This window comes from Mytilus trossulus, chromosome 5, assembly GCF_036588685.1.
Source record: "Mytilus trossulus isolate FHL-02 chromosome 5, PNRI_Mtr1.1.1.hap1, whole genome shotgun sequence".
In the NCBI taxonomy this organism is placed as follows: domain Eukaryota; kingdom Metazoa; phylum Mollusca; class Bivalvia; order Mytilida; family Mytilidae; genus Mytilus; species Mytilus trossulus.
In genome coordinates, this window is record NC_086377.1 from 17,701,879 (window position 1) to 17,717,558 (window position 15,680).

The 15,680-nt window shown below is 31.6% G+C and overlaps 1 protein-coding gene across 1 annotated transcript; it reads right to left on the reverse strand.

Moving 5' to 3' along the window:
* Positions 1–3,768: 3,768 nt before the first annotated feature.
* On the reverse strand, positions 3,769–15,670 carry LOC134718610 (proteasome subunit beta type-4-like). Its single transcript, XM_063581241.1, has 7 exons — positions 15,493–15,670; positions 13,277–13,483; positions 12,421–12,567; positions 8,908–8,989; positions 6,255–6,371; positions 4,985–5,073; positions 3,769–3,921 (listed from the first exon to the last, which is right to left on the reverse strand). The coding sequence occupies exons 1-7, from the start codon at positions 15,624–15,626 to the stop codon at positions 3,909–3,911; spliced, it is 789 nt and encodes a 262-aa protein (XP_063437311.1). The 5' UTR covers positions 15,627–15,670; the 3' UTR covers positions 3,769–3,908.
* Positions 15,671–15,680: the final 10 nt, after the last annotated feature.

Here is a 15,680-nt window from a genome sequence, read left to right on the forward strand (position 1 = left end):
TAACTCATAAATCCATGGACAAAAAACAAAAACGGGGTAACAAACTAAAACCGAGGGAAACGCATTAGTCACTGATGAGTCTTTAGTAGACGAAACGCGCGTCTGGTGTATATACTAAATTTAGTCCTGGTATCTATGATGAGTTTATTTAAATATGAGAGGAGAACAACGACACAACACTAAAATGTAACACACACAGAAACGGACCAAGCTTCAGACAAAATCCCACGAGAATAACAAATATAACATCAAACTCATAGATAAAAAATAATCTGACAACGCCAAAGCTTAAAAAGAAATCGACAAACAGATAAATAATAGTACGCAAGACACAACATTGAAAACTTAAGGCTAAGCAACACGAGCTCCACTAAAAACCGGGGATGATCTCAGGTTATCTAAACATGAATATGAAGAGGTCTTCATCGCCTCTAATTGATGTACAGGTATGTTCATACTGATCCCTATCCTTATCTTCAAGGTAAAAAAAGTCAATTAATATAGAAAGAAACCAAAACTAAATACAAGAGGCGGAATTAAGAACAAAACAAGAATGTGTCCACAATACACGGATGACCCTTTCGCACTATCATTTTCTATGTTCAGTGGACCGTTAATATCAAAAAAATCATAAGAACCTGAATCAAGAACAAACAAAAAAATACAATTTGATAAATTATATTTTTCTTTGGTTAATTTCTAAATTGATTTTTGGATATATATATATAGCGTTACAGTTATGCCGAGTGGAATTAATTATATTTTCTTCAGTTCAAGTATCATATTATTTATTTATGAAAAATACAATCAGGATTATTTCTTTTCTTGTCTGTAACTTCAAAACCCTGTCTTCTACTCCCTATATTTAAATTGCTCCCTTCTATAATTCAAGATCAATAAATTAATGTATAGATCTCAATTTGCTTGTTTATTAATTTTACAGATAACAGTTTCTCTTTCAAGATAGACGAAAAATACTAGAGTGACATTCAAAATAGATCAAAAATAAACTAAACACCATGACTAAAACAGAAAAGAAAAACAGACAAATCATATAACACAAGACAAAACATAGAAAACAAATGACTAAATAACATGAACCACAACAAAAACAAGAGGTGGTCTCAGGGATCCCAGAAAGGTAAGCAGGTCGTGCTCCATATGTGGCACTCGTTGTTATGCTCATGTTATTACAAACCCGGTAAATTCGGTAGGTCACACAAGTTTATGCTGTTACAGTCGCCGCTTGATTGTAATTGCTATACCACGCACTAAAGTCTCAGATGAGACAAACAAAAAAGAAAAATCACAAAAATACTGAATTAGAGGAAAATCAATTCGGAAAGTCCATAATAACATGGCAAAATCAAAAAACAAAACGCATAAAAAACGAATGGAAAAGAACTGTCATATTCCTGACTTGGTACAGGCATTTTCAAATGTAGAAACTGGTGGATCAAACCTGGTTCTATAACGTTTAAAAACACCTTCCATATATCAAACAAAAAGTTATATGAACCAACTATTCCAAGTAGTGTAAAGGGAGTCAGATGTTGTGTTTAGTAATTTTTGTAGTACCAAGATTCCTGCATCCAACAACTGGCTATGTATGTATATTTTACATAACATATGATTCAATTTTCAATTCCTATTCTTTGTTGTAACATTGATTTCACTTAATACTTAACGGTCAAAAGCATATTAAACTATTATGCTTTTAAGTTTCATAATGATTGGGCTTTTTTTTTTATACTTGTTTGGCTTTCTAACTATTTTGATCTGAGCGTCACTGATAAGTCTTATGTAGACAAAACGCGCGTCTGGTATATCAATTCATAACCCTGGTACCTTAGATAACTATATTATGAAACATAAAACATCACGAATTTAATGTCTGTCAATCCACAATTAGGGTGAGGTATTATAAAACAAGTATGTAATGAATTTATATTGATACATGTATACTAATCTGTTTCCACAAGTCTATATTAGTTAACAGCTGTAAAAACAGGTTTTCATGTGCTTTCCATAGGAAACAAAATTGAGGTAAAGAGAAATTAATCTACGTTACTTATATAATTGGATGAGTTAAAATAAATACTTAAATTCACAAGTATCAGAGTAATTGGTAATAATGTATCAACAGAAACCAATATATGTCAAGTAATGCTTATATAAAAAAGCACGGGAAATGTCATTGACACTTCATTACCAGATCATTATTATATGCAAGTTAATGGTGTTCTCATTACCTAACATATAAACATCAATTACTCTCCATTGACTGACAGTTATGTTTACTGACCTCTTATCATCATCAAGGTAGAATAACAAATAAGTATTGAAAGAATCCACCTTAAACAAGTGTCTCTGTAGTATTTGAATCAAGAAAATGTATTTTGTGTTTTTTTTCTCATTTTAATCTACTAGTATTTCAAATACATTATTATGAGAGCATTCAAGTCAATACTGTGCAAGTACTTTTATTTGTGGGGAACCAATTTTTGGGGTTTTCGTGGATGGAATTATTCACCACCTTTAGTGTTCAACAAAATTAAACAACTGTTGTCCAAATCAAGACATGGAAAGATAGGTTTTACGTCTGATATGATCTAGAGAATACACTGAATACCACCAAATCTAAGAATACTATAATAGTAGTCACAGGGCAAACGCACTATGAACTACAACTGCAGGCAGGAATATACCAAACAATTTGTAACCTTTCCTTCTAATGGCTTCAATTCAAGTATTACTTTATAGTTAAAGCAGTCCATCTATACTAATAGTGATTGGAAGTAAATATGACGTTTGTGTCTTGCTGGGGAGTTGTTATTGTCACGCCAGGTCTTCCTATATGCCGTTTTTACGTATTTTTTGCATCAAGGGGACCTAGATTTTACAGACCAGAATAATTTTTACCAAACTCCCTGTGTTTCAGTATCACCTATGCATGTATTTTTGGTAATACTTTGTACCTGCAGCCCATTCCAGTAATGAAGTGTCAATCAAAAGATGCCAACCCCACTTGATTTTTGCTACTTTAAAAAAAGTATGGATGGTCACAAGGGCAATCACAGAAAGACAGTTGTCATGAAGACTACAGGCCAAGATTGGGGGCGAAGGGGTTAAATTAAATTGACTCTTGTAAATAGTCAAATGATGGTTTGAGTTATACTCAGCATTTTTTAAGAATTTGTATTGTTTTCATTGTTTGTCAGGTTTCTGTTAAATGTGGACGTCATACTGCTGATAATTTATGGTCTCTTCAGTTTTTGGTTGGCTGAAAATTTGAAAATGTGGACAGATCTCTTTAAATTGTCCAGCCAGACTTTTCTATATCTATTCTATTTCTGATAATGCATTTTACAGTAGGTATATGTTTTATCTTTAGCAAAGGTGGACATATAAGATGCCATAAGGACCATCAAAGGTCTAATTCTGAATCTAATGCATTTTGGGTAATATTTTCAAAAACGAGCACCAAAATGTTGTGCTTGGTTTAAAACAGTCTTAACAATGAAAATTTAACCAATGATGTAACGTTATTATCATTTTGGTGAACAAACAATCAGATTACCCATAGTCCTTCAGATTTTGAAAAGGCGACTTGGTAATAATTTTATTCTTTTTTTATTTGAACTATGTTACTTTTTTTAAGGGAAGTACATGTTAACATTCTTATCTCTGCAATAAGGAAGTTATGTGATACAATACTCTACAGTTACTACTAACACAATTTTGATAATAAAATTGAGTTTCAATACAGAATAATTATAATTTTATTAACAAATGATGATGAATCAAATAGCACTGTAACAATAGTTCTTGTATCAAGTTCACTTTCAATGTTTACTAATGTTGACTCTCTGTGATCTTGCCTTCAAATGATGAGGAGAAAATGTTTATCATTCATAACCCCTGAAAATATAACGATAAAATAGTTAAGAATTATATATTATAAATGCAATATATGTGTAAGGTAGATTTGTCGGCAGTGGCGGATCCAGGGGGAGAGTACCAGGGGTTGGAACCCCCCTTGTTTTGGACGATCAATGCATTTGAATGGGGACATACAGTTGGACCCCCTCCCCCTTTGTCCTGGGTTGGGAACCCCCCTTTTTAAAATGGCTGGATCCACCACTGTGTCGGATTGTTGTCTCTTTGACATCTTCCCCATTCCATTCTCAATTTAAGATAATAGAATACTGTAAATTTTAAGCTTGTGTATGCATATATTATTATTGCAAAAGATAACAAAGGACAAAACATGAGACAAATTATTGTAGTTTCCTAAAAAGCTGCATACAAATAATGTCAATAAATAAGGAATTTATTTTTACAAAACCTATCCCATTGCAATGTATTTAATGCAAATATTTCCAACTTTAAAAGTGCTATTGAGAAAATGTGATAAAAAAATTTGAAAATTGTTATTATTTTGTTTATGAATATATATAAAAACTGTAAAATCTCAATTTATTTCACCCATTTATTATCTTATGAAGAATGGACAAAAATGTAAGATTAGTTATTGTGTTTATCAGAAAAATTTGCATTCAGTCATTTGTTTTGAATTCAGAATGTGGGTTCTTATTTGAACTATTCTCACCACCCAGGCCAACTGGCATTACTTTTGAATTTATAAAAACCTAACAATAATTTTTGAATTTAATATTAAAGTATGTTGTTCTCAATAATGTTAAGCATTGAATGAAAAAATGCATTGCATTGTATAGCATGTCCATGTGAAACTTCATTATGTTTTTCTTCAGATTTGTAGTAAAAATTTAACGTCTGAGCTGAAGTGTATCTAAGGAACAGTACTATTATTGAGGTTCTCCTCATTGGGAGTGGTACACAGATCATCTATACATAAAAGCTATATATAATGCTGACACATGTACTAACTTAATTATATAAGCTATTTATTTCTCAATCAGTTTTGAGTTGAACTGGAGGTTTAACTATAACATGTACTTACTTAATTAAATGAGCTATTTCCCAATTAGTTTCTGGTTGAACTGGAGGTTTTACTATACAACCATCTTTTGTTACTATTGCAACTTCATACTGAAATTAGATAAGCAAATAATAAGTAAAATTTTAGAAAATATAATCAATATTCATGATGATCTTTGAAATAAAAAACATTGGTCTCTCCTTTGTTTTCAAAAAGCCCCCTCCCCCTTTTTCAAAATGTGGCTATTGCTTCAAAGCAAATAAGATTAAACAACATATATCATTTAAAAAAAAAAATTTATTAATTGATTGATTGTTTGGTCTTTGACATCCAGTGGCAATTATTTCATGCATTTTCAGCATGATTACTGTAAATTCAGAAATTATTGCTTGCATTTATTATTGCGATTTTGTCATTTTACACTTGAATGCGATTTTAATTTTTACAATTTTGAGAAAAGTCATGCTTAATTCAGTTAAAATATTACAAAATGCGAGTTTTAATTGTTGCGTTATCAACTCAGTCGCATTATTTGCAATAATAAAGACCTCGCAACAATTTCTGAATTTACAGTATTACTGTATATTTAGAAATAATTGCAATGTTTTTATTATTGCGAAAAATGTGACAAGGTTATAATGATTATAATCGCAATAATCTAAACTTGCATTCTTAATTTTTTTTATAGGAATTATACAGGATTTTCTCAAAATTGCAAAAATTAAAATAGAATTTTAGTCTAAAATAAACTAAAATGACTAAATCGCAATAATAAATACATGCAATAATTTCGAAGTTTACAGTATTTTGTTCTGATAATTTTTATAGATTTTAGACAAGGAAAGCAAATTATTTTCAGTAATGAGCATGTAATTTTTTCCATTCTTTTTCCATTTTTTCAAAGTTTTTTAAGCATTTGAATCTGCAATATACAAATACGAAATATAATAAATATCGAAACCAGTTTATCACACAATATTTTGAATGGGTTTGAGTCTTGTAAAAAAGTTTTTCTTATACTCCAGTGCCCAAACACTTAATATAAGAATAACCTTTACCTAATAACAAAACGGTGCATGTGCCAAGTCTGGAGCATGTTATTCCTTGGTAATTATTTTTTGCTGTATTTCATATTATAGTTTGTTATTTTGTTATGTCTGTGCTATGCTGTATGGGTTTTTCTAATAGTTAAAGGTCATACAAGCTCTTCATCATTTGAAATCTGATGGATAGTTGTCTCATTGGAAATCATACCGCATCTTCTTATTTTTATATTACACAGCAATATTACCTTGTTAATAGATCTAGCATCTCTGTAATACAAAATCTTCATACATCTCTCTATCTGTTTTTGTGCTTCCTCTAAAGTCATGTTAGGGTTATTCTCATAAGCTTCTCTTAATAAAGGCTGAAATGTATATAATTTGGAGTTTAGTATGGTGTTCATTATCACTGAACTAGTATATATATTTGTTTAGGGGCCACCTCTGAGTGCGGGAATTTCTCGTTGCATTGAAGACCTGTTGGTGACCTTCTGATGTTGTCTGTTCTATGATTGGGTTGTTGTCTCTTTGACACATTCCCCATTTTCATTCTCAATTTTATTAGTATTTTAATGTTTTATAATTTTTACCAAGTTTACAAAATAAATATATTTAATCATTATATATTTCATGTATTTGTTGTTGATATTGAAAACGGGATAACATATGTGATTATTTGTCACTTAGATTAGAGTTTTAAAGTGCTAGTTAACAAGACAAGTCTGCAGTTCTGAGACCAGTCACCCTACCAGGACAAACCAATTTTTCAAGTCTTTAGCTTTGATCGAGCCGGGACCATGATATATCTTATCAGGCCAACCTTAAAAATATGTTTGTTTGCAGTTTTCCGACTGTACCTTCAGACTGAAGGGTCGGTAGGTAGGAAAAATATTTTATTTTATCAGTCAAAATACAGTTTAAACAAGCAGTTACACTAAACTAAGTTTCTTGTGAAGAAAAAAAAACATTTTAAAACAACAAACACTGGACATGCTGAAAACCAACATCAAATGAACAGGAATTTTCAGATAAAAAACTTTTTAACCAAAACTGGAACTTTATTTAAATTAACATAGTGTCATTATCCAATTTATGACATAAAATATGGTATAATTATTAAATACTGGTACACTTATAAACAAGGAATGTCATTATGACTAGAACTGTTTTAAAGAAATATATTCAGACATGTATGCTTCTTGACTAGAATGTTTTCATGAGTAGAGTATTTTCATCAGAAAAATGTAGATATTAAAGATTTATAAGACAATGTATTAAAGAGTATATTTTTAATGAAAAAAAATAACCATTGAATCTTCCTCAATTGAAAAAAAGGCAACTTGAAAAAAAAAGTATTAAGACATCCGACTGTTTTCATATTTCTAACAATATTTAATTATATGTGATAAGGTTATATTTTTGCCAGGCTTTAATGAAAACCAAAGAAATCTAAAGTTTGGGGTGAAATCCATAGCACCCCATTAAAAGTAAATGGTCTGTACTGAAATGCTTTTAATGCATAAAAGAAAATGGCAGCATAGCTCCTAAGGACATGTTTTAATTGAATTCACATAGGCCACACAGTTTGGGTATATTTAATATTGTAAGAAAGAGAATAATTGCAATGAGTGGGGCAGCCCCCCTTATCCTAAAGGAGCATACTCATTACAATCGAAGATAGATTTAACATAGAGAGAGTGTATTTATTTTTCAAGCTAACTATTCATTTTCTCTTAAACTTTGTGTAGTTAGGGTTGCTTCTTATTGATTTGGCATGATCTGTATCCATTAACATTTCAAATGAGCCCTTCCTCCGTACAGGCGTGTTTACAGATATCCATGAAGATTTAAGTCACGGAGGAGTGGTTTTATCTTTGTCGTCTTCACAACGATTAGTAGAAAATATGCCATACTTCAAGCTGCTGTCGAATTATTTAGCCACCGAAATTGGTTCCATAAAGTCAGGCTCCACAGATTCTGAACCCGATTTGTTTGAGACAGGGTTAGGTTATCGTGTCAGTTATGAATATCTGCTGCATCATCCTCAATGATATCATCACACATCATTACATGTGCCTGAATCTGTATAAACAGTTTACTAATAAACCTTTTTGTTTGTTATTTGTCTTAAAATTGACACGAGACGACAGCGTACAGTACTCCTCTGTGACTTCATGGATACCTGTAAACAATTTCCATGTGCTTTATCATTAAATGGTCACATGAACGCTTGACGGGAAGCTAAGAAAAACCGAACTTGAAATGCAAAATTAACCCAGACTTTAAATCATTTCCGGAAAGGACCCAAAGTTCCAGATTGCGTCAATCATTTGTCAATAGAAGTATTAAAAAAAATTTCTTCAAATTTAAAGCAATAAAATATTCACAGTCGGGAGGATTTTCAAGGGTCGGTCGGTAAACTGCAAACAAACAATATTTTAATTTAAGCCTCAGCAAGTGACTACAGGAATTATGATTGCAATCCCAGTTTTTTGTAAGATTCGTACTGCTTAGTCTTTAGTTTTCTATGTTGTGTCATGGGACTTATTTGTTTGTTTTTCATTTTCAGCCATGGCCTTGTCATTTTATTTCTGATTTATGAGTTTGACTGCCCTCTGGTATCTTTTAGCCCTTCCTTTATACATATATAGTTAACCACAAAAAGCAGAAAATATCATTTTTTTCAAAAAAAGCTGGATTACTGATTCAGGAATATGACATTTGTTATCCTTTTGGTTGATGTACTGTAACTGACAAAATCGCAATAATAAATGCACGCAATAATTTCTGAATTTACAGTATTTGATCTTTTGATTTTGTTATTTGATCAGGGACTTTCTGTTTTGAATTTTCTTCAGAGTTTGTTATTTTTGTGATTTCAACATGTGCTATGTGACTTACATTTGCTATATATGCTCCATAACCAGTACATATTGTTGGTGATTCATAAGCTACTCCTATCTTGTCAACAAAACCTAAAAATCTGTAATATATAATGGTGATTCATAAGCTACACCTATCTTGTCAACAAAACCTAAAAATCTGTAATATATAATGGTGATTCATAAGCTACACCTATTTTGTCAACAAAACCTAAAAATCTGTAATATATAATGGTGATTCATAAGCTACACCAATCTTGTCAACAAAACCTAAAAATCTGTAATATATAAATGTAATGGTGATTCATAAGCTACACCTATCTTTGTCAACAAAACCTAAAAATCTGTAATATATAATGGTGATTCATAAGCTACACCTATCTTGTCAACAAAACCTAAAAATCTGTAATATATAATGGTGATTTATAAGCTACACCTATCTTGTCAACAAGACCTAGAAATCTGTAATATATAATGGTGATTCATAAGCTACACCTATCTCGTCAACAAAACCTAACAAAACCTAAAAATCTGTAATATATAATGGTGATTCATAAGCTACACCTATCTTGTCAACAAAACCTAACCAGATGCTCCGCAGGGCGCAGCTTTATACGACCGCAGAGGTTGAACCCTGAACGGTTGGGGCAAGTATGGACACAAAATTCAAGCTGGATTCAGCTCTAAATTTGGATTGTGATTAAATAGTTGACACAGCATAGGTTTCTGTCACAGAATGAATGTGGTCTAATGAACTTAAAAAAAAAAATTTGCCTTTGAGCAATTCACTATGCTGTTGAATAATAATCCTCTCAAAAAAATATTTGAAGAAATTTTATTTTTATTTATGAAATCTGAAATGAGAAAAACTTTCCCTTATTCCAAAACTGATCTCAATTCAAATTTCTAATTGAGTTTGCAACAATAACTGCTCATTTAAATACATCATAAAATATTAAAATATAAAAAAAGTGCTTGTTATCACTGAATGGTAGAGATTGTTTTAATTTATCAGTTGGTAGTAATGGTGAAAATACATTGATTATTGTATAAAACAATGATTTTAAGTTGATTCAACTTCTATTCTGGACAAAGAAAGATAACTCAAATTTACAAACAATATTGAAAATATCTTGCTATTGCACAAATATCTATTCTGGACAAAGAAAGATAACTCCACTTGAAAAAATTGATTGCTATTGCACAATATTGTGAAATTAGATATTTCTTGCTATTGTGCAATACTGTCAATTGAAAATATCTTGCTATTGCACAATATTGTGAAATTAGATATTTCTTGCTATTGCGCAATACTGTCAATTGAAGATTTCTTGCTATTGAACAATACTGTGCAATTGAAAATTTCTTGCTATTGCACAATACTGTACAATTGAAGATTTCTTGCTACTGCTGAATACTGTGCAATTGAAAATTTCTTCCTATTGCACAATACTTAATAATTTTGAATCCTGATTTGGACCAACTTGAAAACTTTGCCCATAATCAAAAATCAAGTACATGTTTAGATTCAGCATATCAAAGAAGCCCAAGAATTTAATTTTTGTTAATTTTGTACCCTTTGGACCTTAATGAAAACCAATTTGAAAACGGGACCAAAAATTAAGAATCTACTAACACAGTAAGATTCGGCATATCAAAGAACCCCAATTATTCAGTTTTTGTTGAAATCAAAGAAAGTTTAGTTTTTGACCCTTTGGGCCCCTTATTCCCAAACTGTTGGGACCAAAACTCCCGAAATCAATCCCAACCTTCCTTTTGTGTTCATAAACCTTATGTTTAAATTTCATTGATTTCTATTCACTTATACTAAAGTTATTGTGCAAAAACAAAGAATAATGCTTATTTGGGCCTTTTTTTGGCCCCTTTTTCCTAAACAGTTAAAACAAAAACTCCCAAAATCAAGCCCAACCTTCCGTTTGTGGTCATAAACCTTGTGTCAAAATTTCATAGATTTCTATTTACCTAAACTAAAGTTATAGTGCGAAAACCAAGAAAATGCTTATTTGGGCCCTTTTTGGCCCCTTATTCCTAAAATATTGGGACCAAAACTCCCAAAATCAATCCCAGCCTTCCTTTTGTGGTCATAAACCTTGTGTTATAATTTCATAGATTTCTATTCACTTTTACTAAAGTTAGAGTGCGAAAACTAAAAGTATTCGGACGACGACGACGCAGACGACAACGTGATAGCAATATACGACAAAAAAAATTTCAAATTTTGCGGTCGTATAAAAATCTGTAATATATAATGGTGATTCATAAGCTACACCAATCTTGTCAACAACACCTAAAAATCTGTAATATATAATACAAATAGTTGGTGATTCATTATAAGCTACACCTATCTTGTCAACAAAACCTAAAAATCTGTAATATATAATGGTGATTCATAAGCTACACCTATCTTGTCAACAAAACCTAAAAATATGTAATATATAATACAAATAGTTGGTGATTCATAAGCTACACCTATCTTGTCAACAAAACCTAAAAATCTGTAATATATAATATGAAAATTATTGGCAATCTGTACAGTATGTTCCTATATATATATTGATTAATATTTTTTTAGATCACAGGCTGGCAGTCTTCACGGTGAACTGTTAAATCTATAGGTCCAGAGCTCAATTTTTTTTTTTTAATTGGCCTGTAGATATGATTTTTACAGGCCTGAGAGCAATTTTACAAGCCTGGGCTGCCAGGGCTGCCACTCAGCGTGAAGACTGGGCTGGATGTTATATTTTTGAAATTTTGGCAAACCATCAAGAAAAAACAATTTTTTTAATGAAATACATGCAATATCATTGCTATAATGAAAGAAGCTATCAAAATATTTTGAATGTTTGATTTTTTTTTTACTACATTTACTACTTGAAAGTACTGAATAATGACATCAATACTATGACATTAGATCTAGTGGGCAAGTAGAACTGGTTTAACCTAAGCTAACCAGTCATAGAAATTGGGGTTGGGCATAATTTACAGGAACTAATTGATGATTTTTCAAATTGTTACTACAAATGTACCAAAATCAACAGGACTGACTATATTTTTACAGGACTACCCTGCCGGTCCTGTGCTAATTTTGAGGACTAAACCCAACTATTTTTCATGCCTATACAAAATCAGGCTATCTGAACCATGTATTGCTTTAAGTTGTTTGTGTTTTAATGCTCTTTCTTTCTGAGAAGAAAGTGGTTGGTGATGAAATGAGCCATTATCTCAGGTTCAAAATTGAATAATTATGGTTCTCTGTCCTGTAATCTTTCAACAATTGAATACTTGCGGTTCTCCGTCCTGTATTGTAATCTTTCAACAATTGAATACTTACGGTTCTCTGTCCTGTATTGTAATCTTTCAACAATTGAATACTCACGGTTCTCTGTCCTGTATTGTAATCTTTCAACAATTGAATACTTACGGTTCTCTGTCCTGTATTGTAACCTTTCAACAATTGAATACTTACGGTTCTCTGTCCTGTATTGTAATCTTTCAACAATTGAATACTTACGGTTCTCCGTCCTGTAATCCTCCAACAAGGAACACATTCCACAGTGGATTAAACTGTGATCTTCTGTTATAAAGTATTCTGGTCATCCAGGAGTACAGTCCCCTTGGTGTGTAACCAAAACCATCATTTAAACATTCTTCATCTATTCTGTAAATATGAATACAAAACAATTAAACATAAAGTTACATTTTTTTATTTCAATAAATTCATTTTTATACAAATAATACAAGATATCCATAATCATTAAAACATCTAGGCAAATGCATTTTAAAAACAAAACATGTTTAAAAATAAAGACACATCATCATGTAAATATGTAAAAAGGAATGGAAATGTGTAAAATTACAACTTATTTTAGTACATGAAAATCTCTTAAACAGTTAGTAAATTAAATCAGCAAAGCTATCATACATTTATATGTATGTCTGCAGAATAGAAACAATACCTATAAATATTTCTATGAATTTATTACCTTAAACATTGTCATGATAAAGGTTCAAGTTCTTCATAAAATATGAATATTGTTTTTACTAATTCATTTTGAATAAGTCATATCAGATATATATATATATATGTTAGACAGTATATTGTTAGATGTTTTCAGGTGTTTGGTATTAAATGGTTTAAAAGGTATGTGACTATATCTATAGATTTATCATGATCTTGGTACACAAAAATTTTCCTTGTGATGTTGTGTTATGTACATGATGGATAACAAGAGTTGCACAAAAGCCTTTCCTTAGGTTTAAACTTTTTTTTAACAATTTTCAGCTCAAGGATTTTATATTCTAAGCTGTATCAACAACAGAAAAAGTTTTCATATTGCTGCAATTAGCCATACATGTACATGACTTACACTCTTTGTTCAATAACACTCTGTAAATACTGGAAATCTGCATAATCTCCCCCACAGCCTATGATTGTACTGTCATTAACCTTCATCACACGAGAGAGATTCCTGTACCGGGCAAGAGAGCCGTATGATCCTAACATGTCAGCAGCTATCACTACCCCACCATTAAACTTTATACCTAGGACAGACGTTCCAGTTACAGTTGGTGCTCTGAAATACAAATGAAATAAAGACATGAGAGTTAAGATAATATTTAGACTTTTTCAGTTTATATGGGGACGTAGTCCCCAATAACAGTAGAAATTCAATAAAAAAAAAAAATTGGGAAAATTTCCCATATTTTTCATTGTACTAAGGAACTCAAAATCGTTCAATATTTATTATGTCATGTTTTGAAATCTCGGACCTGCGCAGAAATGTACATTGAATGTACTTCCTTTTTTCTGTCTCGTTTGTATGAATCTTTGAGTAAAATATATATTTATCAGTCTAGTATAAATAGGAAGGAATGCAATACCAATTTCATTTTTAATAATTCCTTGATATGAAAAAAAGTTACCTGATGATAGCGTTTCTTTGTTTACATTGCATATGACATCATAACTTGAATAACGTCACAACTAAAATCCCTAACAACAGAACCAAAATCGGAAACGTTACGGTATTTCCCGTGTTTTTTTTTTCAACAAATATTTAACAGTCAGAGATATAACTGTATAGGGTTATTACAGAAAATAACTTACGTGTGTTATTACAGATACTTTTCTTTAAATTTTCTAAATCTGTAATAACATATGTTTGTTATTTGTAAAATTATTTAATCTATAGTGGACTCTAGGGAACTCTTGAGACTTTGAGCAGAAACTAAATGCATAGCCTTGATAACTAATTTTAATGGTTAATCTAATATGTGCTCCTTTAGCATTTACCAGATATATACATGTAAGGGGATCAATTGTATTAATGTTCATCAAGCGTCAAAGTGATCATCATTGTAAAGGATACATGTAGTCTAGAAATAAGGCTTGTTCTGTAGATGCCAGTCGTGGATCCAGAACTTTTCATAATGGGAGGGGGGCCCTCTGGTTGACCTAAGGGGGGCCTGCTCCAGTCATGCTTCAGTAATTCCTATATAATCAACCAAATTTTCCCCATTAAAGGGCCCCATCCCCCCAGTATCAGGTCCGTTCGCGCTCAATATACTTTCGCACCCTACACCTTCGCACCTCGCACGTTCACACTCTACACGTTCGCGCTCAATTTAAATTCAAAATCCAGTTGAATAATTGGAAAATCATGATTGTTGTTTTTAATTGCTTTGGTGTAAATACTGAATGTATTGATAGCTTGGTATGAGTAAAAGATTGAAGATTTTAAATGAAAAACACAAAAGATAATTGTTTTTAACAGCTTGGTCCCTTTGATCTGAAACAATGAAACAATAAAATATAGCAATACACTATTATAACCAAAACATGATCAAACATGAAAAAAAAAACGTAGTCGGAATCTGACTCCATTTTGAAACAAGTCAATGAAACAAAGTTATAGCAATACACTAACCGAAACATGATTATTTTCAAGAGTTATTCAACACAAAATAAAACGTTGATAGAATTCCACTTTTTAAGGAATAAAAAATATTTAACAATACACTACATCCAAAACATAATTAAGATTTATTCAACTCAATAAAAAATGCTGTCTGACTTTACTTTGAGACAACGAAAACAATTATACGTATAAGAATACTACTTGCCAAAACTTGATTACAAAGTTATTAAACCAAAAACCAATTAAAATTGGGCGCAAACATGTAGGGTGCAAACAGACTTTGGGTGCGAACATGTAGGGTGCGAAAGTGAAAGGGGGCGAACATGAGTGGGTGCGAACGGACCCGGATTCATCCCCCCCACCCTTGGATCCGCCTATGGATGCTTGTACTTAATCATAATTTCCTGATGACAACAGTGCTGATTGTCAATTATAAGAATTTAATTTGTCAAAAGGCTTAAGAAATAATTCGTAGAATATATTTTAACAAGTAAAATTGTCACAGAATTGACGGTGTGACTTTTTACCCCAATATACCCCAATGCTGCTAAATGAATAAATGATGATTATTAAAAACAAATGTTTCAAAATAAAGAGAAAAAAGGGGGGATTTGGAACACGGCTTCGTCTTTCCATGTGTACTTGTTTATTGTGAGATGCCTTACAGTGTACGTTTAGCCGCACCAATCTGTGATTGATTCTGCATTGCAGTTTGTCCCGGGCCTGGGAAATTGTAAACGGAACCAGGAGATGGACCATTTCTCCAAAATTGTGTCGACATCATACTCTCCGAAGTCATCTTTTACCGGAAGTGGATACCGACTGCATTACTCTCTAAATTTATCAAATCAAA